General features: G+C 39.7%; 2 protein-coding genes across 3 annotated transcripts; one reads left to right on the top strand and one right to left on the bottom strand.

Annotated features, from left to right (window-relative positions):
* Window positions 1-565: 565 nt before the first annotated feature.
* On the bottom strand, window positions 566-9,973 carry LOC115740644 (dolichyl-diphosphooligosaccharide--protein glycosyltransferase subunit STT3A). Its single transcript, XM_030674175.2, has 23 exons — window positions 9,721-9,973; window positions 9,336-9,398; window positions 9,072-9,127; window positions 8,900-8,971; window positions 8,294-8,399; window positions 8,147-8,197; window positions 6,901-6,996; window positions 6,610-6,669; window positions 6,414-6,527; window positions 5,710-5,796; window positions 5,204-5,307; window positions 4,905-5,000; window positions 4,495-4,615; window positions 4,322-4,402; window positions 4,108-4,242; window positions 3,789-4,019; window positions 3,214-3,357; window positions 2,552-2,738; window positions 2,383-2,480; window positions 2,101-2,180; window positions 1,920-2,007; window positions 906-995; window positions 566-811 (listed from the first exon to the last, which is right to left on the bottom strand). The coding sequence occupies exons 1-23, from the start codon at window positions 9,835-9,837 to the stop codon at window positions 749-751; spliced, it is 2,340 nt and encodes a 779-aa protein (XP_030530035.1). The 5' UTR covers window positions 9,838-9,973; the 3' UTR covers window positions 566-748.
* A 7,766-nt stretch (window positions 9,974-17,739) lies between these two features.
* LOC115740650 (50S ribosomal protein L24) lies at window positions 17,740-21,148 on the top strand. Of its 2 annotated transcripts, none has more exons than XM_030674183.2 (6): window positions 17,740-18,047; window positions 19,164-19,276; window positions 19,370-19,465; window positions 20,195-20,298; window positions 20,396-20,532; window positions 20,816-21,148. In XM_030674183.2, exons 2-6 carry the CDS (start codon window positions 19,217-19,219, stop codon window positions 20,896-20,898), a joined length of 480 nt encoding a protein of 159 aa, XP_030530043.1. In that variant the 5' UTR covers window positions 17,740-18,047; window positions 19,164-19,216; the 3' UTR covers window positions 20,899-21,148. The 2 variants fall into 2 exon arrangements, with proteins under 2 accessions (XP_030530043.1, XP_030530042.1); XM_030674182.2 differs by having other exon boundaries at window positions 17,740-18,070.
* Window positions 21,149-23,750: the final 2,602 nt, after the last annotated feature.

Here is a 23,750-nt window from a genome sequence, read left to right as displayed (position 1 = left end):
TCACCAATGTCACCGACTTGAAGCCCTCTAGAGTTTAAGCCGGAAAACGGGGATCGCACGCCCGGTGACTAGACACATCAATTCACTATGACCGAGATACAATTTATCCAATTGAAAGTACTGGTGAAAACACTAGTGAAAACACTATCTCGACAGGATTAAATACCGAGTTATCCCAAGGTACAAAAGAACAATCTATGAGACAGTAGAAGTTAGTTTCACATATAGCGAGCTCTTACAGCCCTTTTACTCGTGGTATATGTACCAAACGGTCAGTCAGAGTGATTCATTTGAACTGAACTAGAAGATACCGCAGCTGATGGTCCAACTTGCGTAAGCAAGTCCGGAAGTGATAGAAGAGTATCAGTTGGATCCCTTCCATTCTGAAGAAGAACGGCTACAAAATAAGTCGCGGAAATGTTTTAAAAGTTAGCAATATGGTACTCCATTGTGAAAGAGGCACGAGATCGAGCTAACTCCTGATCTATCAGATTGAGCAAGCTCTTGCCCTTAGCAGGACACAACAGAAGCAAATAGTTATCGGAATACCCTCGGCCAGAAGCAGTAAGCACAAACATTTTCAATATCGATTCACAGGCAAAACTGCAAAATCTTTGAGAACTAGCATCTCTGCAAGGTTAATGACCACCTAATCACTCAATAACTATCTTGGAGGTGTCTCGCCTATAATTATACAATGAAGTACACGTAGCTCCTGAACACATAGCCTGTAAAATCTCAAAAACCTCTATTGCCAAGGATTTCTTGTTCTTTTCCCACTTCTCTTTGAGCTTGACGCAGAGCTTGTTTTCTGCCAAGAACAAAGTTGATGAATAAGGCCTCATTAGGGGGATATATCTGCATAATACCTTGTATTAATTGGAAGGTCCAAGAGTGATACATACCGACTTCGATTTTTTCGCTTTACCACGAAGCCTGTTCTTTGGAGGCTTCAGTTTGTATATGCGAACCATCCAATGATGAGTTGTAAACACCTGTCACCAAGACCCAAACAAAAGTTCATAGTTCTACTTATCTTTTGGAATTGGGACCCCTCATACTGCTCTAAACTTACTACTGGGAGAATGTCATCTACACACACACAAAGCACACGCACGTTAAGACATTACTAATAGTGACAGAAAGGAATACATCAGAGAGAGCAATTATGGTATGACGTATGACGTGAAGCCCCTTGAGAGGCCCAAATATGTTGGGGACTTCGACTTGCAATAATTGCAGGAACTAATTCAAATCCTCTTATTTTTCTTCTCCATTAAGAAATTTTTCCCAGATTTAAATGAAAATAAGATGAAGTCAGAGAATAACCACAATCAAACAACTCATCCATATTACAGATCTCATGACAAACAGAAAGATTGATGCTCATCCAGAGAGTTGAATCTTTCGTAATAGCATCCCCAGAACCAATCAATGATCAATATGTAGATTCAAACAATGGTAAACAGCTTAAAGAATTAAAAAGAAAACCTTGAAATTCCACTCTCAAACCATTTTGCCCTTCTAGTTTGAAGATAAAAGTGTCCATACTTGGAATTTACAGTTAATACTTGGAAGCTATAAACATTGCCTCAATTATAAAAACTTTATGACTTCTTACATCCATCCAGACATACAACTAAGGATTGGAAGTCTGGGGCAAAGTTAGCAATATAGAACATAAAAGCCTGGGTGCTCAAATCAAAGGCTTTCCAATGAAAAAGTAGCAAACTTAACGATGCTTGTCTGTTCTAAAATAATTTATTGACCAAGAACCCTGTACATCATTTTCTACTCATTGCAGTACTTTTCAGTGACCTGCTTAAATAGTGCCAGATATATAAAGATTTACTGTTATGTTGTAGGCACGGGTTATTATCTAGCAAATTTATGTGCTGCCTCAGAAAAAGAAATCAAACCTCTTCGAAATGGGTGAGCTTGAAGTTTTTCTTTCCAATCTCTGTCCGCCTAACTCGATCAAAAGCTTTACCATCGGTCTCAACAAACCTGAAGTATGAACATGGAGAAGACACTGAACATTCAGACAGCAATTTTAGAATAAAAAATTGAAAAGGATCCTGTCTAAAAGCCGAAACAGACCTGTAATATGAGAGCTTGTACATTAGACAGTTTAACATAGTTGACGTGGCCTGAGAGTCGATCCGATATTGGCCATCTCTCTTTAAACAGAAACAGAAGCCATAATACAATCAGTCCCAAAATCATGCCATGACACATTGATAAGTTCAGAAAGTTCAGAAAGCCACAATGAATATTCATCACAGCGAGAAATCTCCATTCCAGGGATTGTAGTGAAACTCCATGAGCTTTAAGAAGCAAGAAACCAGGAGTCCTCATTCCACTGAAAAAGGAAAAACTTACTAGGTAATCAGGTTCTTTAATATGAGGAAACACGCCACCTCCTATCCGTACCATCCACAAGAACTTATTGATATCATCACTAGGATAGCCCACAAGACCTGACTTGAACGAGCCCATGTCAGAACAGTCCCTTCTGGATAAAATAGAAGCATTTGAGAAGGACACAAACCTCCAAAGACAACAAGAACATATTTGACGTCCAAAGAGTTGAAAATCTCCCAAGCTGCCTTTTCAGGAGAAGACATGGCAGTACCAACTGTCGCGATATGCGTGTTATTCCAGGTGTTGTTGTCAACTATGACAGTGCGATTTGCCATTGCAGTTGTTTGGTAACCGTAGTCCCACCATGATGCAACCTACAAAAGGAAAATTCTTTTGGGTTAAAAAGTACTGCATCGGTACATCGGGAATATTACACTTACTCAACAGTCTGAACTAGACATCAGAGTTTATCATTCTACCTAGATAGGGGGGTTTTAAGCTATGAATTCTACTAGCTATTTCTCTAATTCATGTAACATCTAGTTCCACTGACAAAGTCCTAACCACCCTCATCATTGCATTCGATATGTGAACAAACAAACAGTCACTTGTCCAACTGTACACGGAATTGTCAGTTCCCCTTAAAGAGCTTTGAACATCCTATACTTCTGAGAACTAATTGTCTGACTGTAAAAATAAAGGAAAAAAATTTGAGCAATGGAGCTTCTGGCAACTGCAACACATGGAAAATGGTGTAGAGAGGCCACAATCACCAGATCAAATGAGAGGAACAACGTACAACCTCGTGTCCACTACTAAAATTTATGAAGTATGAAGGAAAAAACTCACTTTATCATCCACCTCCGTATTGTGACTTAGCCATGCATAAGCTTCTCTAAAATCATCAAAAACATGCAATCCATCATGAGAATGAGATGTCAGAACAATTGAAGGGGCTGAATAAGCTTCAGCTGCTGCCCAGACGCAATGGACCTACAATGACAAAATCATGTATCTTGAGGGCCTTTACAAAGCCAGAGAAAGAGAACAGGAAAAGGCAGGAGAAATAAGGACCAGATCTATTTGTATGACAAAAGATAACGAGTCTTCTGTGTTTGTAACTTGAATACTATTACACACGCCTCACACAGCTCTCACACTATCCACAGAAGCAGCCTCAGCAGTGGCTATGGCTTGTAGACGGACTTCAAATAGTATGACTTTCTCAGCGAGTATACCTTCCTTGAAGTAATAACACATTTTCCTTCTCCTTCCACATGACATCTTATAACATCAATTGCTCAGAATATAATAAATGTCTTCCATACAACATACGACAAAGGATAGACATCCTTCAAAGCTGAAAGCTGGTGGTGATTCAACAAAAAGGCCAAAATAAAGATGAGAGACGAAAGTCTAATTACCACATAGAAGGCGCCCAGCATGACAAGTAGAATGATACCAACAATAGACGCTTCAAAAGGTAAAACCAAAAGCTTTCTCTCATTTCGAGGATTTCTTTGAGGCTTTTCCACTGGCTCCCTTTCCTTCTTCTTGCTCTTCCTTGATGGTCTCTCCTTGGCAGTTTCTTCAGCTTTATCAGCCTTGATTACATCATTCAGTGCACCGGCACTAGCAGAACTAGCATCCCCTGCCTTATTGGCAAAGAGATATTATGAGCCTTTCATAATCCGATATAAATGTCATAGGTGTCTAAACATACAGAAGTAGGTAAGTTCTTACGTTAGCTTCAGAGTTTCCACCAGAGTTTCCAGGTAATTGAAACTTGATTGACCGTGTAAGAGTATCAAAAGCTTCAGAGAGAGCAATCCCAGACATGATACAAGCTGCTGGAGCAAGGACCAGCATTAACCGCACCTGTGATGTTAAACAAAAGAATTACTACTGGAACTACCACAGCAGAAAAGACACAAAGTGTTGCGAGCATTCCCCTTACCATGACTCCTGAAAAATATACTGATGTCACAATATAGAGAACAACAAAGGAACTTGCATCGGATAATGGCAGAAAACAAGCCTGCAAACAAAAGCATCAAGCACAAAATTACAATCTACAGAAAAAAATATGTAGCTGGCAATGGAAAAATTGCTCTGAACAATATAGCTCACAATAATGCCAGCTGGAACCAAGAAAGCCAAGACATTAATGTCCATAAAATATGATGGCCATGTAGGAGGCTGATGTTCACTGACACTGGCTATAATTGGTATGTACTTGCTTGCATAAGTTCTGTCAAGGAGAAAGCCACAAACGGGGAGAAAATTAACTTTCAGAACAAGATGCAACTAACAGAAATGCTATTCCTCTCTCTTTTTCATGTCCATCTTTTCATGATATAAGAGTTTGTAAAGATACAAACTTAAGCCACAACTCACAAATTCTTACACTAAAACATATATGTGTAGCAGTTGTTTGACAGGCAAGTAGAGAGGGAGGTTAATGAAGACAGAGAATCCAAAACCTTAAGGATCTTAATGATGAACCCAATACCTCGTGAGTAGTTAGACTAAATACTTACGGATCAAGTAGACTCAGACTTCTTCCACTCCATCCCTTTGTTGGGCTAGAAGCAACCAGTGCTACGAGTATTGCTACCACGGCGAAGCACACTATCCTGCTCATTAAGTTAAAGAGAAGGTAGGGAGATCAACTTCTGTATGGTATGGCTTCAAGGAGAATGCATACAATCAAAGGAAATTACAGTACTAAATGATAACCGAACTGGCATGAAATATCAAAGCTTTGACCTTAGTAATTTGATGTAACATCAAACATTTGTTCAATTGAGCATCAGCCAGATAATACAGAGGAACTTACAAGCCTGCAGAGAGAACCAGGGTAACAGCAACTTTAAACATCTTCGGGGAGAGAATCCCTTTGATGTAATAGACAAGAGCAACCACATGAATGATGATAAAGACCTGCCAATCACCTTTTGTTAACGAGATGATTGTATCAACGGCATAAGCACCAAACAAGTACACAGATCATATTAATATTGTCGAGGTAATCACAAGCCAATCTTAGCTGCATCCAGTTTATACACAAACATTCTGTATGAGCGTGATATTCCATCTAGAGAACAATTTGTCCTTGTTATAGTGCTAGAACGTTAACTTCACCCTTAAATATTACCAAAGATAATGATGCAAAACTCGGACAACTGTGTGGTATAGTGACTGTTCAGATTAGATACATTACACAGGTTAGAAAACTATCTGTTTTAAGTACATAACACTATCAAAGTGGAATCTCAGCGACTCAAAACTCACAAGGTTAATAAACATAACTAAAGGCACCGAAAAGTACAGGCAAAGACTCACCAAAAATGATGCAAAATGTTCTGATGTCATGACTGCATTAAATCCAACAACAGGCACCAATGCAGCCAATAATGTTCCCAAGACAACCTGCATTTGATAGTCAAAGAGCTTAGTTTAAAAGTCAAGTCACATCGTGGATAAATGTTACTGGACTGCTTGAAAGTAGTTGGCCACAAATCAAGATGACAAATTTGACCAATTAACTCCTCTGTATAAACTTTCAAAGACACTAAGCAGATTGGGGCAGCAGAGTGTAGACTCGTTGGACACAAGGCATTTAAAATTATCAGCAGCTCAAATTTTTTTAACTCGCTCAAATAAGTAAGGGCGCGATATATTTTATTTAACTTGATATAAATGAAAATGAAGATATGATGTGAAATTGACAATATGGCAAGTGAACAAGATTGTTGCTGGGGAAGAAGCACAAATTGGTAAGAAAATGAGTTCTTGGCCATTTTCCAAAGAGAAAAATGTCAAGCAAGCCGCACATAAGAGCCAAAAACTTAAATCCCTGTTCATAGTTACCAATGCCACTTTATCCCGATGCTCCTCATCTGCATGCTGACATGCTCAAGGTAAAAGGACAAATTTACTATTTGGGGCTTCTCTGAGTTCTCTCTCATTTTCTCCAAACCTAGCACTTCCCAATTCCTATTCGCAGATTTTGTAAAATATGATCTGTCAGTCATGTATACACTTACAAGGGGAGCATAAGCAATGTACAGCCGAGAGGAATAGCGACCAGTTACAATGCAAAGCAACGCATGCATCGGAATGAGATTGATGATGAAGGTGTATCCTCCCCATGAGCAAACCTGGAACCAAAGTCAACTACGGAGGCCTAAAATGGAAAACATAAACTCAAATAAAAGAAAGTGGCAAACAAAAAATACCTACCATGTAGAAGTACGAGAGGGCATTCAAAGTGGCATAAAAGAGTGATCCAGTGTTAAGTGTCTGTTAACATAGAAACATGGCATAAGAAAATCGAACAAGTAACTACTAATTACAAAAAGAACAAAGTTTAAGCCACAAGTGAAAACACTGAAATTCCTTTCAGATTTACAATTAAAACCATGTTATATATTGTTGGATGTGCTCCTGGAGCAACATCTAACCTTGATTTACTTATCTAAATAATTATGCGATAAGTGAAGCAACAATGTGATAAGTGAAGCAACATCTAACCTTTATGTAGAGAAAGAATGTGAAGATTAACGCAAATATAGCCACTGCTTCATTGTCATAGCTGCCAGCCACAGATCGAGAAATATATGATGGAACCTGAAATATACACACCAGACAACTGATGCAATTATCCAACGGTAACTGAAAATTTCAAAAAATAAATCATCCCTGGAAGGAAGCAGTACTAGGTAGCGCACAAGTAATTCATTTAACTGACCCACTGAGTACTCAAATAGCTGTAACTGAGGATTTTGTTGCAATTCAAAGGACCAATTCCATAGTACTTAAACAGCCCAACTTTTGAATGGTTTTGAAGTTAGTATTGCACTGGCTTGCAATACATATGATTTAAGTCATGGGCATTCAATGAAAACTCATTAGTGTCACTAAGAAACCCGAAAAAAGTAATTCAAGGAAATAGCGCATTGTCGAACCAAGAATAGAGCAACAATTGTATTTATGAGCTTCCCTGACCCACTTAGCAATCACCAATGCAGAGACGTCCTCTGAAATGGCAAAATCTTTCCTCTATCTTTTTCAATGGGATTCTGTTTAAGCTGCAATATCTCAATTACAATAGAAGCATCCACCTTTCCATATCATTTTCATAGACTCCCCATCATCCGTCAACAAGAACCATTAGGAAAATGTCAATTCATCAACCCAGCTTTTAGAACTAATCAAGCTAAAAAAAAATGATGTTGAGGTAGGTCCCACATATAAACTCAAAAACAAAGAAGATCCCATCCTATCCATCAAAGGAAAGAGGAAATGCAACGATTGATAATCATCAATTATAGTAGGATGTTCAAGAGAATCTTATCACTACTCATCCCAAAAACCTCAAATTTCTTTAAATTCTAACCCAGAATGGTAAAACTACTCAAGCTCTCCTCCTGCTTGTAGATGGCATGTGCTAATTATGAGAGTAGTAACCATATGAACTTCAATTCGAGTTGATTTCTCCATTCATCACATTGAGCAGAGTGACAACTTCTAAGTGCGCATCAAAGCTAAAAGGGTCAGGACGTCCTATATATTGTTTACATTCTCCCTAATACAGCAACTTGTTACCTCATTTTAAAAGTTTTAAGTTACAATATCTGCAGTTCCCCTTTATAGAAATGAGACAACAAATCTGCACAAAGAAGAGGCTATACCATGATTAACAGTTTTCTTTTACTATCTTTCAGTTCAGTTCCGTAATGAAAAAGCAATTACTTTCAGTACTCGGCTACTGTCTTACCATTGCTAAAAGGACTGCAGCTGTCAATCCAGCACCAGCACCCTTAACTTCCTGAAGATGATACAGGCAACAACATCAATGTCCCGGAGACTTTAGCTTTAAAGAACTTAAAGCGAAAATAAACCAGGAGTAGACTAGAAGACAAACCTTGGTCAAAAGGTAGGTTGCCCATGAAGCAAAGGCAGAGAATATAGGCGCAGTAAACACGCACACAGTCTCCACGGATAGAGGAATATTCAAAGAGTTCAGGATCCTGAAATGAGAAAGTACTTGATTAGAAGAAGAAGAAGACAACGACTACCTTAAATTTAACATACACACTCCTCTTTATCCTATATCCACGTATAAGACTAGATCACAAGACAAAAATCACTCTTGTGGTCTGTGATATCTAGGCTAAAAGAAAACCTTTCTCTATGTACCAGTTTTTCCATAAAAAATGAAGATTTACCCTTCAGTATTCTCGAACTTCTTTCAATAGATAAAGGAAAAACAGTGAAAGAATAGAAAATAAATGCATTCAGGAAGAACTACAACAAAGAAAGAAGCAAAACTAAGCAAAGCAAAGCCTGCTACGAGTTGAAGTGAATTTATGCGCCTTGTTCTTTATCTTTGATCTAGATAATTATGGACTATTTAATCTTGTATTCCTATGTATCAGTAGATCTTGAAATCATATGAAAACAACAAACTAAATTGAGTAGCAGTAGTCCTCTGCAAGCCTTTATACATCAGTGATTCTCAAATACCTACCACCATAGAGTGCCTGCTGTCAACGTTAGTCCAGGGTACACAGTTCCACCAATCACACGTCCTAGCGGGTACCTTTATCATGTGAAATGAAACACAAGTATTCAACTTTTAGATTAAATTAAAAGAAATGCGAAAGATGCATTGCAGGTTTTCTACTTGAGTAAAAGGTTACCATGTCCGGTCGTCAAACCAGTTCCAAAAGTCATATATCCCATTTTTTGTGAGAAACTGAAACCAACAAACATGCCATCACCCTCGACACTTCTCCAAGGTAATTCAAATTATCAAATGAAATCCAAGAGCGAACAAGATGGAGCCTTGATTGAAGTTTGGCACTCCCAAGTAGTCAACCAGCAAACCCATGAGATTGCAATATCTGACTGCAAAAGGCATATTTAATAGAAAATTCACGTTGCTTGTTAAATCAACACTGCACCTGAGTAACTCTGTAGTTGAAGTAGGGATCAAACTCGTGAATGACACTCTCGTACTTGATGACCTGCAATTCAATCGTCGGAAAGATCATTCCGCCGGCAGTAATCAAAAAGTGCAATTCCAACTCAATCTCAAATGGACCAAATTTACACGACCGTCGGTCATATCAGTGGCAGACGCAAAAGAGAGAAAAACCACAAAACACTTCCTCCCAGCCTATTAAGAAGCGCAACGACATAAAACATCCAACCCGACCGATTCAGAGGCCACCGGAAAGGCGACTGCTTGATAAATGCTCCGAAGTCATTTTCGCAAGAAACACAGATGGAAGCCGAAAAACGCGACAATGCATTCGCTCGTAACCGATCTACGACTCCGCGACTTACAGAGAACAGACGGATCGAGAACGCGAGGACGCCGATCAGGATGAGAATGAAGAAGGAGAGAACGCCACCGAAGGCGTGTCGGAAGCTCGTCGCTGTCGATGCCTCCGAGGCCGCCATTGACGGCCTAGAGGAAGCTGAGCTCTGATGCACTGCAAGGGTTATGGAGAGAGAGAGAGAGAGAGAGAGAAGACTTCGTAGGTCGCGACTCGCGACGAGTTGTTGTGTGTTGTGTTAAAGCTGCCTAGCGCTAAGGAGGTACCGAGACCGAGAGTAGCCTGTTAAAGATTTTTTTTTTTCTTTTTTCGCTTTATTTGTACTTTGCATTTTGTTCGTTTGACCTTTTAGCCACGTCAGAATTTGTTGACCGTTTTGTACAGTTTTCCTCTTGCGGTGACGAAACTAACCCTAGAAGTTGGTGAGTTGGCGAGAGCTTTCGCCCTCCACAGGAGCGCCTGATTGGCCTCGCGTTGCGTGGCTTTGCCACTTGGCGCGCTGCGAGTGGCTAATGAAGGAGCACGGGGGGCAAAAGTGTCAAGCCGTTCGCGGTTTTTTTTTTTTGGGTGGGGATTGGTTAGGGTTTTGAGAAAATATTGAGTGCCAACGCATATCTGAGTCGCACCATTCAACAGCTGCCAAATGGTAGCCTGGGTCCCGCGCGCAGAAAATTTTCCAACCCTCAAAATCTTGCCGTCTCCGTTACTCCCGTTAATGCCCAACTGCTTTCCCCCTTTTTCTCTTTCTCTATCTCTTCTCTTCCTCGACGACTGCTCTGTGTGTCCGTCCATCCATCCACGAAGTAAAATCTGCTTTTCACTCTCTCTCTCTCTCAAAGTCCAACCAAAGGGTACCAAGGGCAAATGAACGCCATTTTTGCCTCAATATTTTCTCCCTCTCAAGGTCTAACCACAACCCACGCGCAGAGCAGACGAACACCATTATTGCCAACGTTCGCGACGAAGCTCTTGTAGTGTTGCTAGCAACGGATGAAGAGCCGATGCCGACGGCGAAGTGGAGCGACAAGGAGTGACATTAAGAGAGAAAGACTCTTCTCAACTCCGATAAGGTCTACTCTTCTCTCTTTCCCTCTCTCTCTGTATTACGTGTGTGGATGCTTAGATCTTCGGCGATCCGGCTCCGAAGGCGCTTTGTGGTGCCAATTTCGAGCGATCTTTGCGTTTGCGCGATTTGTTGTTCTTCCCACATCGAGATCAGAGCTAGCTCGTGGGAGCTCGTTTGTGGCCGCAGCTGTACTCGAGGTTTTGTAGCTCCAATGGTCATTTTCCCAACTATTTGCTTGTTCCTCTTTGTGGTCGTTAGCGATAATTCTCTTTTACAAGCAATACAGTGTTGGTATCTCCCGGTTGTGCTTGTTTTTTATCCCAGGTTGATTCTTTCGTGTAGTTCCTTGTAGGAGCGGCAAGATAGAAGGGAGTGTTTTTGGAGTTACGTGAAATTTCCTTTGTTAAAATTACACAGACGGAGAGAAAGATCAAGGAAAAAACCCAAATCGGGAACGCTTCCACAAACCATAGACTCTACCCAAAATCCGCCTCACCGAGTCTCTCTCTCTCTCTCTCTCTCTCTCTCTCTCTCTCTCTCTCTCTCTCTCTCTCCGGGTTTCTCTGTTTGGATGAGATTTTTCACCTAAGCTCGTGGATTTTTAATGATGGTGTCAATTTCATGCGTATGTGCTTCTTTTAATTGTGTCCCTTTTATCGGTGATGATGTTATGTTACTCCAACATCTATCAACGACAAACTATTTCCAATAAATAACACAATATAAAAAAATTACTAGCATCCTTTGGGATGTAAATTGTTTTTTATAATTACACTTGACTAGTGAATGGGAAAAATCCATTCATAATCCCTAGCGGCATGATGCATAGTGATTGCATCTACATAAAATAAATTACTCCATTTGTAGAATGTAACTAAATGCTTCTATGGATCCATTATGTTGCTTTCAACTAATACATACTCGACTAGTGAATGGAGAAAATCCATTCACAATCCCCAGCGGCATCATGTATGTTAGTTGCATCTATATAAAAAAAAAAAAAAAAACCAAACTAGCCAAATGTAAATACAAATGGAAGACTAAGAGCAACGCACCCGATTATGAAAATTTGGATCTATTGTAGGACGACCAATGTTGCTAGGATAAAAGGCACTGCAAATCTAATTTGAATGCGTTGAATAATGAGATAAATAAGTTTGATCATGTGTTGCTTGGTCAACTAGCTCTACATTATAAAATATTAAATATGTTATTTGATATCAAGAAGCATAAGGGAAAATTTTAACTACTCATATTAACTTGAACAATAAGTCACTCACCTCGACTTTCTATTCCCATTAAGGGCGTTCCTTTCTTAGATTTTTTCTTTTTCTTTTTTTTCACTTAAGCTTTTAAGCCTTCCGTAAATAATTCCCTTTCCTTTCCTTTGAAGGGGGTCAAATACCGTAATGTCACACAAAGAAGCTTCGTTATCATCATTACTAGCATCCTCGGTCGCAACCAAACTTAACTTGTATAATGAAATATCAGCCTTCCCTTTTTGTAAGGCTTTCCTCACTATGCTCATAGTATTTCCATCTTAGGCTCCTAAACTCATCGGTTCAAAAGATTTTTGCATTAACGTGGAAAATTGATTCAACTTAGATGGACCCATTGACATTTGAGATGAGTCATTAGTCACATTCCCTTGTTTGGTATCCTTAGTCCATCTTTTCAAAATATAGAAAGATGGAATGCCCGTAACCGATATGTTTCCAATCAACACACGCAAGGTATGGCGACACAACCACTCATTTGATTCAAATAATTTGCATTTACAATAAACTAAAAAGTTTGCAGTATCAAATCGGACAACATGTTCGCGTTGAATCCCCTTACATCGCAGAGTATATATCTCAACCGAACCATCGAGTGTAGTACTTGAAATCTGCTCGGAGATACTTTGTAACATTTCTTCCTTAAACCTTTTGAATACGGTACGAGTGTACAAAGAGGCAGCATGTGTCAAAATTTCATTGTTCAAAATATGCATATTGGGCTTCCCACGAGAACTATAATAATCTTGACTTTCAATTTCTCGCATGTGCTTCAATTGTTCTTCATAGTGGTGGATAAATTCTACAAGGGTAAATGTGTTGGTCGACATTCGTTGGAAGACATTATTGGTGCTCTTGCTCCTTTAACTTAATCTTATACCACATGTAAAAATATTACGACCAAAACCCGAACTCCATTTATGTCTAAAATTGTATAATCTCCAAAGCAAAGTGTTGTTCTCAATTTTCCACTTCTCTTCCATTTCACTCTAAGTAGATTCAAATTCATCCTCCGATTTGCATCTCTACATAAGCGAAAAGAAATATCTATCCTTAAACTCCGGCTTGTGGTAAAACTGTGGAATGTTTTGATTGGCATTTTTTCCAATGTGCCAATTGCATAAACGGTGTTGCGTATTCGAAAACACCATTCTAATAGCTTTTGCCATTGCTTGGTCTTGGTCGAAGAAGATGATTTTTGGAGCCTTATTACCCATAAACTCCAAAAATACCTCAAACAACCAAATAAATGAATCAACAATCTCATCCAACAAAAAATGCATAGCCGAACAGAGTATTCTTTCAATGGTGATTAACCCCAATAAAATGTGCATATATCATGTTATATTTGTTGGTACGATACGTAGTATCAAACACCAGCACATCACCAAAACAATCGTAATCAAATTTTGACAAGCTATCTCTTCAAAATATATTTGTCAACCTACCTTCCCGATCTACTTGAACAGCGTAGAAAAACATCCAGTTTTGCATTTGCATGCAATGAAAATGATTTAGTAGACTTTGACGATCCCCCTACTTATAACATCGGATCTTTACGTGCGTAAGAGATTTTGAGCATCATGCAAGATGTAACGCAAGTTTTGATTTTCTCCCGCTCTCTTTGTTGATAACTTAAATGAGGAAATCCCCCTAATGTCAGATTTTGCCACATCGGTCGGGACAGCCTTATCGCTATCAAGTATCATTCTTCCACATCTTATTAGATGTTTTTGCCCTTTGGGTATAAGTGCATGATTATGCTCAAAAACATATTCTATAACTTCATACACATCATCGTCCACCTTAACTTTGATATGAGCAAGACAGACGCATCTAACTTCAAACCTATCATATTTCCTTTCTTTGTCGGATACGATGGCGTAACGCCCTTCATAGTTACACATAAACGTCCGTCGGATTATTTCTCCTTTAACATTTCTAACCACCTTATCCTTCCTCACTCCAAATCATTTGCCAATTGCATAAGCCACATAATCATTATATGCTTCAACTTCATTTGAAAAAATCATACCTATCGCAGGTTCAAAACTTTTCTCCAAATCACGCATTACATGTGCAAGATGGGAAGTTTCATTTTGCAATGAAATGAACGAAAAGTATTTAACATAGTGCTTTTACAAGTAAAATAATATCTCATCCGTTACTTAAGAGAGAAAAATATGTCTCTCATAGTATGAGTGATGAATTACCTTTGATTTAGCCATTGGATAACTTTGCATGTGCAAAGTAATTGTTGCAACGATTTTAAAAAAAAGCAACAATCTCAATAAAACTAGGTTCAATGCAGCAAAAATCACAATGAATGGATGCTCTCACGGTTTCCTTGGTCAAATTTCAGAACCTTCATGTCCAGAGGGAAACATATTTAAGTAAGGAGGGAACCAATTATAGACAGAAATAAGATTATGAAATTGAAGTTTTTCACTTTGACAACAAGTCCCGCAATGGCTAAAGTACTCTTCTTCTATGTGAAATCGACACTATGAATACTAAAAGCAGCTCAACAATTGACTTCAATAATTTTTGTTTCCCTATTACTAAATTCAAACTAACATATGATGAGTTTGATCTAATAGAAACATAGAAATGCATGAATTGACTCACAGTTTTGGCCTTGTCGGTGTGTCAGATTTCATATGTGACTTTTCATCTCTATTTGGTGCTTATGAGCGCTATACAGACAATTTAGTTCTCAATCACAAAACAGAAGTAACAAATCATTCTTTTAAATAATTAAGATAGTATTACATCATAAAGTCTTACTAGGGAACTCAAAAATTCGCGATGATCCTTTCGAGTTCCAACACATAATATATCAAAACTGGTATCCACCAAAGGGTCACTACAAAGAGAGTATGATACACGGGTGGGTAAGAGCGGGATATTGGTCAATCCTCCGATTTGACGTTAATTTGTCGAAAATCAACCGATCGCCAAGAAGTTGAGAACTCGCTATGTATTTGAAGTAGCGAAAGTTCCTAATTACTTTACTCTCATGTCCTAATTTATGTAAACATATTCAAGTACAGCAAAATTGAAAAGTGATGCAATGATTTGGCTCGGTAGCTTTGTCATTCATCACTCACTTCTAATCACCACTTTGGTGAACAAAGACCTCAAAAATCAAAGATTGTGTTGACATCAACCCTATCATCTATTTCGGCAAGTATGACACTTTACCCTTATCGATAAGTTTCCAAAGGGTAGCCTTAGCTTCCTCCAAGATTTCGACCAATATCCTCTGTATATTAAATTGCACAAAAAGAACAACATAAATTTATTGTCAAAGGACCACAATCCGACGATATACAGAGAGCAAAATCATGTCGTTACATGACGCAAGTACCTGTGCACCTTATCGGGGCGGATATCGGTTCCCTTGTTATCTATTGATATAATAACAGTATTGTCCCAATTAGGGAAGTGAGCACCAAAGCTTGGAATTTGGTGGCTCAACCTGGTCCGAAGCCACAACCCACACCTGTAACAAGCTTCGCGAAACGAATGAGGGATTTGGGAGCTTATTTCTTGTTGCTCTTTCTACCCGTGAAGCTTCATCTCGGCCACCCTATCGTCGCCGCAAACTCGAACTTGGGAGCTAGTTCGAAGCCACAACCCATACCATATCATTGCGCTCCACTTCACCATCGGCTCTTTGTTCGTCGCCGAAAGCACTGCAAGAACTTCCTCACGAACGTTGGCAAAAATCGTGTTGTTATTGCCGCCGCAAACTCGAACTCGGGAGATGGTCCGAAGCCACAACCCACACCGTGTCGTTGCCACTCCACTTCGCTGTCGGCGTCGGCTCTTCGTCCATTGTCAACATCGCAAGAGCTTCGTCGCGAACATCGGCAACAATGGTGTTCATCTACTCAGTGCGTGGGTTGTGGTTGGACCTTGAGAGGGAGAAAATATTGGGGCAAAAATGGCGTTCATCCGCCCTTGGTACCCTTTGGTTGGACTTTGAGAGAGACAAGTGTGAAGAGCAAATTTTACTTCGCGAATGGGATGGGCGCACAAAGCGATCATCGGGAAGAGAAGAGACAGAGATAGAGAAAAAAGGGGGGGAGTAGTTGGGTGTTAATAGGAGCAACGGAGACAGCAAGATTTTGAGCGTTTGAAAATTTTCTGCGTGTGGGGCCCGAGCCGCCACTTGGCGCCCGCCGAATGGTGCAACTCGGAGATGCGTCGGCCCGCCGGTCGCACCTAATATTTTCTCGGGGGTTTTGGGTTGTTTTGCACGAGAATAATAGGAAAGACTCTTTAATTGAGAGGATTGGGGGAGTGTTTTGTTGATTTGCAAAAAATGACTTGAAAATTCATAGAAAATTTTGCTGTTAATGGACCTTGACAACGTGATAAAGAACTAATATATTATAAACCATGGTTCGATAAGACAATCCGCAACAAATAGATACAAATTATTTATCGGAATTGCGGACATGAAACACAAAAAATTCATCTGCCGCCTTAATAAGACAAAAAAAAGAAAATGTATTTGAGGTTCTTGAACGTTTTCTCATTGTCCTAGTGGTTCTGATTTTTTTTTGTTCAATTTACTCCCCGAACCTTCCAAAAATCATCTCAATACGATCCTTCCACTAAATTGAGCAACTTGTCATGGGCTTTTTAGCTAACGATGTGTGTTACTTAAGCAGCAAATGCGTAGACATACTGATATGAACTGCCACCTCGTTTCTTGTTTTCCATCTTACATATTTTCATTTTCATTTTCTTCTACTTCATCTTATTTCACTCTTCCTCCTCCGCACCCATAACACCTCCGGATAGATTTGTCGATTAAACCCAATGTATCGTCGTCCAAGACCCATCACATCCCCCCGCCGGACCGCTCGTTCTCTTAAAAGTCACCGTCAAACAAAGCCCTAACTCGTTTCTTTCTCTAATAACTGCCGACGAAATATTTTTCCAACTTTAGATGGTTGATGTTTCAATCGACCCATCGTGTCTTTTTTCACCGGACATAGAGATTGAGAAGCAACACACCTAACACGCGAGTGCGGGGGTAAACCTCCAACTCTTGCTTTTAAATACCCGTAGAAGAAGGTAAAATGGTAAGAAAGAAGGCGCCATGAGAACGGGCAATCCCACCTATGCTTCGAGTACTAAAAGGGGGAGACAACAAAAATTCTCATGGCACATGAACATACTTTTTAATAAAAATTCCTGTCAAAGTGGGACGTAAAACAAATTAGGTTTACTTTCATATGAAGGAGGATTTGTCGTGCTTGAAGCAGTCATGGATTTGTATAAGTTGTGCTGGTCTGGGATCCTCCAGATGGAGATATTATTTGCTTATAGAGAGAGAAAAAACCTCAGCCTGTATTTGCATGCAAATAAAAAATATATATATATTAAGAAATAAATCCAGCCCATCCATTAAGTTCGGCCTCTACACTCTCCAGCCCGGTCCGACCACATCGCTCCGGTACATTCCGTCAGGCCCATTAAGCTACGGCCCACCATACCCATAAGTCCCAACTCATTAAGGGCGGCCCAACCAGACAATGAAGCCCATCAGATCCAGACCCACAAAGCCCAGTCCACGAAGCGTGAACACCCTCTCTCTCTCTCTCTCTCGCGGACGTTCATTTTCGAGCGAGGGTTTAGGGCTGGACGCCCAGTGGGACGACACTCGCGCAGAGCTCGGCAATTTCTCTAATATTTTCTCTCTCTCTCCGTCGCCTCCAGTCCACCGGTAGCCACCGCCGATCCTCCATCGTCGGCCACCACAGGTTCATACGCACAGAATATAGAGCTACTGAGGAGAGCAGATACGAAGAAAGCAGAGAGAGGGACGAGAGTTTAGTTCTGGTCTGTAACCATTCTGAGCGGCCACCAACCTCCGCCCTTGCCGGTTCTGCCGCCACAGAACAGGCTCCGTTTTCTCTTACTTCGTCGTTCCATTCCACGAAGTTATTGTATCCGACGACCTCCCCATTCGCGGTCAGTTGCCACTCTTCTTCGAGGTATCGTCAATGCTATCTGTATGAAGCCAGAGACTGAGAATTCTCGTCATCGCTGATGTGAAAATCGTTCGTGGCCGACGCTGTATTAATGATTCTAAGGCAGCTGCAATACTTTTGTGATGATTTGGCTAAGAATCTGTTCAATATCTTTGCATTGGATTTCTCAACCGAGTGCCTCCAACGTGTTTGTCTATTTGCCTCAACCACGTCAATATGCTTGTTAATTCTTCTATCATTGCTGAATTCCTCTATAGTCTGGTATGAGGATTGATCTCGATTGTATGTTTACTGATTCTGAGTATGTGTAATTTGTAATCGACCTTCTCAGAAATCGAGGTTTGCTAGTATCTGATTTACACTTGCTGCTCGAAGGCTCCTATGCATGAGACAGTCTTGATCTTAGCTAATCTTTGTTGATCTCCTCGCCATACGTGATGTATTTTAATTGGTTTGATCAATTTTACTAGTATGTGTCATTGATTAATATTTCCTTCAAAACAGTGCCATGATTGAACTTTTACCTTCTGGATTGTAAATTCCATTGACTGGCCGTGACTCTGTGTCATTCATCTCTGGATGATTCTGCTTTTGAAATTCTCTCCCCCATAAGCATGATCAAAGTGTTGGAAATTTCTTTTAAGTAGAGGAATTTAGTGACCTCAGACTTTAAAATTCAAATTTGCTTCAAAAATTGCAGCTCAAGTCTCTCAACTGAAGGAATTTATCATGAGCTTTGCTTCCAGATTTTGTAATTTGTTCTGTACGTGGATGTGTTGCTCGAGCAAGGTACTTAAATGAGGGCATAGAAACTTTTGCTTTCTGTCACAGAGGTGAGAGAAAAAGAAAATAACTTATCCTCGCTTTCGGGTAAAAAATGAAATTGGTAAATCCGAGTCAAATCCGAACCCGACCAATTTTGCATGCACAATATTCACTTTAGGATGCAGATTTGATGTTTTATAGATTGTCGAACCTAACCATTGAATCTTTGAGGATATGGAGTACATGATCGATTTATTTGAGTGGATCCTTGTTGGAATTGCAGTGTTGCCTATTATTTCTCGCAATGACTTTTCTTGATGATGGTTGGCAGGGATACTTGCTTGTTGGCAATTTGATTGTCTCGTGTACTTTCTTTCGTCCTTAATGGTTTGGAAATCAGCTCAGAAGCTCATCCACAACTGGAAGATCCTCAGAGGAGATAATGTGTGCTTCAATAAAAGAGTTAAACTTTTACTCTTCCTTTAAAACTTTTGAGTGGGAATTACTCATTTTTTTCCTTGTCCTGATTGTTTGCAGGTAATGATTATTAGAGGGAAGGATAAGGGTGAGAAGGGTGTCATTAAGCGTGTCATCCGCTCTCAAAATCGTGTGATTGTCGAGGGAAAGAACCTGGTGAGAGCTATCGAACCTTGTTCTTCCTTTTCATATGTGCCACCTTCTCCTTAACTTTTATGGTTTGAACTTATCTGTGGACAGTGAATATGGGATAAATTTGACTTCTTCAATTGTGGCGAGCCGCAATTAAGCACTATGTTGTTACCTTTGTTCAGTGTATCCTGGCATTTAGTAAGAAAATGTTAACTGATTGCAAAAACTACAGGTCTAATAGAAGTGTGGTTCCTATATGGGTCTTTGTGGATGTATCCTCTTCCCATGCTTATCCAAGTTATCTTCTTATATTTAATAGGAGTATGAATACCTACAGATGCTTTAGGGTTGTGATTTGAAGAAAACATGAAAGGCATTGGAAGCAAAGTCTGCGATATGGAATGTCCATGTGGTTCGGCATGATAGTCCGTATTGCTTTACCACGATCATATAGGTTAGCGTCAGTGGGTGCATAATACGTACTGGTGCTATGAGTCGTGCAGGTCCACACAACATGTAGCATTTATCCTGTAAAACCAAACCTTGTAGCAATAGCTGCACTTTTATATCTATATCCATTCTTTATGGTAAAAAAACATATTAAGCATGCATAACACATACCGGTGCTATGAGACGTGCAGATCCACACAACATGTAGTGTTTATCTTGTAAAACCAAACCTCATATCAATAGCCGCACTATTATATCTACATCCATTATTTATTTGTCCAAGGATTAACAAATCTTGAGCAGGTCAAAAAACATGTTAAGCAAGGCCAAGGTCATGAAGGTGGGATATTTACTGTGGAAGCCCCTCTTCATGTCTCGAATGTTCAGATTGTTGACCCAGTCACAGGGTATACATACTTTCTGGTTTTTTGGATGCGTCAGCACTGTTTTCTGGTATTTTCTTTACTTACTGAATATACTCTTTATTGCTGTTTACTTTGACAGGAGTCCATGTAAAGTTGGAATTAAATATCTAGAAGATGGCACAAAAGTGAGAGTGTCAAGAGGTCAAGGTGCATCTGGTAATATAATTCCTCGGCCAGAGATTTTGAAGATACGGACTACGCCAAGACCTACTGTTGGTAGCTACCTAGAGCTAACTAAGATGCTATTTATTATCAATGTCTATTTTTTTTAAAATGCATGTACTATACGCGTGCATATTTGTCTGTTCTTGTGCATGGAAGTGCGTGAGTGATCTTGGACCACATGTGTCAGTGAGAGACTTGGATATGAAGTCAGTAATCTTAGTGAAAATGCAATTATTCATAGGATCCTTTATTTCTTTGATGACTTGCTATTGAACTTGTTCTTCTTGGATGTTTCTTCCTTCGTCAAATCAGTAATATATGCTTCTTTTTTCAGCTGGGCCAAAAGACACTCCGATGGAACATGTGCTGGAGAGGACTTATGATGCCAAAACAGGAAAGGGGATGCCAGAGCTTTAAGATGACAGTTTCTTGCTCAGGTCTATGGTTGGCAGTGGACTGAGATGTGTCCGGAGGGATTGTGGCACATCTTCGTAGCCATGTGTGCTTGCCAAGATCGCCGGGTAGAAGCTAGAACTCTCTTTTTTACATGGTGTTGTTGGCTTTAGATGCAATAAAGTGTATTGGGCAGACAGATTATTTGCACCTAAATGTCAGTGCTCTTGTAACAACACCATTTGTTTCATACTTAATTCAGTGTTCTTCCTAATAGGCTGATCCAAATTTGCTTCATTCCTGACCTACAGCTTCATTTTGTAGCACTCATTTGTTTGTTCATCTGAAATTTCCATTACCATGTTACCCACCCTTAGTAGATCTGGCACTCAGCCTCGACCAATCTTGTATGGAGTTGCTGTCACAATTGATTAAAGTCTGAATCCACCCATATGATGCGCCAACATGGATTTGTTCTTGCCCTTCAAACGTAAGGGTAAATAGCACGCCAAGGTTCTTGTTATGCCTGGCCATGGCTTTCAGCATAGTTCTAGATGAAGTCTATGTCTCTGTGTTAATTCATTTCATATATTTGACACTTGACGGCTGTTTCATCAGATGGGACACACTGTCAAGAATGTGATAAAATTTCCATATTACGTTGGCATGGTCGGAGGATGAACACTCGAGGAAATGTCAGATATATGTTCTTCGTTTTTTCAATCATGGTTTCATTTCTCTCGTTGTGTTCATCCTTACCATACGATTCTGTTTATCTCTTAACTTCTTGTAATTCTTTCTTTCTTTTAGACCAGAGATGACATTTCTCCTTCGGTCACTTTTGAAGGCAATTGCAAGACTCAGTTTTGCACTGTTCTAATTCGACCCGTCGAACTGCTAATAGTCGTGCCCAATTGGACGCATCTCCTTAGAAACTACATTTCAAACGGGATGGGTAGGAATGCAAATGGGTCGATTTGTTTTAACCCACATAGACCCTAGACCCATTTATATTTAGGATTAATACAACGGAAAATTCCAAACCGATATACCCGTGATAAATTTACATTAAATTATTTTTTGACCACTAAAAATCTCAAATTGATATACTTGTGATAAATTTACATCAAACTAGTACATCTATGACAAATTTGTTATATGTTAGTTTTCCTTAAATCTAACCGTTAAATTGCTAAGTTGGATCACATGTGACAGTTAACGGGTGTACCGGTTTGAGATTTTTATCCTATGTTTGTCACAAGATTATCAATTTGAGATTTTTTGTGGTTTTAATCCAATTTAACGGAAGGTAAATTTGTTACAAGTATACCAGTTTATGGTTTTTCTTCGTCAAAAAAATTAGTTTAGGGTAAATTTGTCACAAAAGTACTATTTTAGGGTTTTTGGTGATTAAAAAAATAATTTAGGATAAATTTATCACAAATATACCAGTTTATGATTTTTCATGGTATTAATCTTTATATGTATATTTATCCACAAACAACCGAACTCATTAAAACTCATACACTTCCACTAAACCCATCCAACTGCGTTTCCCGTGAAGTTTTGTAAAACTAAATTCAATAGGCATTTTTTCAGTCAATGAAATTGTTATCAGTTTAATAGTTGGAAATGAAAAATAGAATCTTCTTGAAAAGATGGACAGTGCTATCAAAAATTAGATTATGTGTACTTATGATTTGAGGGAAAAACAAGTCAAATCTATGTGAAGAATCGGTTTTTTTTTTTTCATGAATAACTTCTTGCCCTTAAAACTTGAATTGATATTTGTGGAGGCTTTTCCTTGGGTTTAGAATTTCAATTGGTTCTCACAAGTGATCATTTTTAAGAAACTGTTAACGGCGCAGAGTATATTAACATTAATGTAAGTCGACAGTTTATCACAAATGATGAGTATATCCTTTTACAAGACAAATGGAAGGAAATATGGAGCTGTACATTGAGTCTAAGTCCAATGAACTCCTTGGCTGTACATTGAGTCTAAGTCCAATGAACTCCTTGACATACTCCCGAACCGTTCCTTTTTGTGTGAGCCGGCAAAGCTTATCGATGCCTCAAACCAAGTGTAGATGGGGTTGGCATCTCGCTTTATCGCATTAGCCCTACTACGCCACCATAGCGTCGCAATATCGGTTAGGAACAAAGTAGGGGTTTCTTATCTTTGCTATCTCGTCTTGCATGTTAATGGCGTCAAAGTATTCCTCCACGCTCCAAATAAAGCTGTCCACCTCCGTAGCAAACCGATCGCCTTTAAACTCATCGGACCTCGACACATCCACCTTAAGTGCCACTTGCACAAGATTAGCTCGGTCTCGAGTTCTTGCGCCTCCAACTTGTAATGCTTTGGCCGCCGCTTCAGGGCGGCCGTGACTTGATTCATGGAACTTGAGAACTCATCTTGGAGCATGTCTTCCACCTCGTCGATCCATTTCACGCTTCTAGGAATGTTGCCTATGGCCAATAACACACCTTGGGGAGCCTTTCCTCAAAGGAGGATATGATGCCCTTCGAACTAGACCCTCTTAGCTTTCCCAGGGTTGTCTTTCTCTTGGGGAGCGTCTACGGCGACAACTACATCGGAGTTGGAATTTCCGACAACGTTGGTTGTCGCATGGTGCGACAGGTAACGGTTCGATTGAATGTTTACCGTTTGGGTTCCAGACGAGTTCTATTATTGCTCCGCAGTTTCGTTTTCAAATCGCTTCCTATTTCGGGCCTGCCCGAACCGGACCGAGATAAAAAAATGCCGGGCCTTTGTTTGGGCCCCCCCCAAACCAATCTCATGTCACGTGACTGCAATCGGTTTGAAATGGGGGATGGCACGTGCGGCGCAAATTTTGAACCTGCTAGAACAA

The sequence above is a fragment of the Rhodamnia argentea genome, chromosome 4 (assembly GCF_020921035.1).
Source record: "Rhodamnia argentea isolate NSW1041297 chromosome 4, ASM2092103v1, whole genome shotgun sequence".
NCBI lineage: Eukaryota > Viridiplantae > Streptophyta > Magnoliopsida > Myrtales > Myrtaceae > Rhodamnia > Rhodamnia argentea.
Note: the sequence above shows the minus strand (reverse complement) of the source record. Positions and strands in the feature narration are given on the sequence as shown.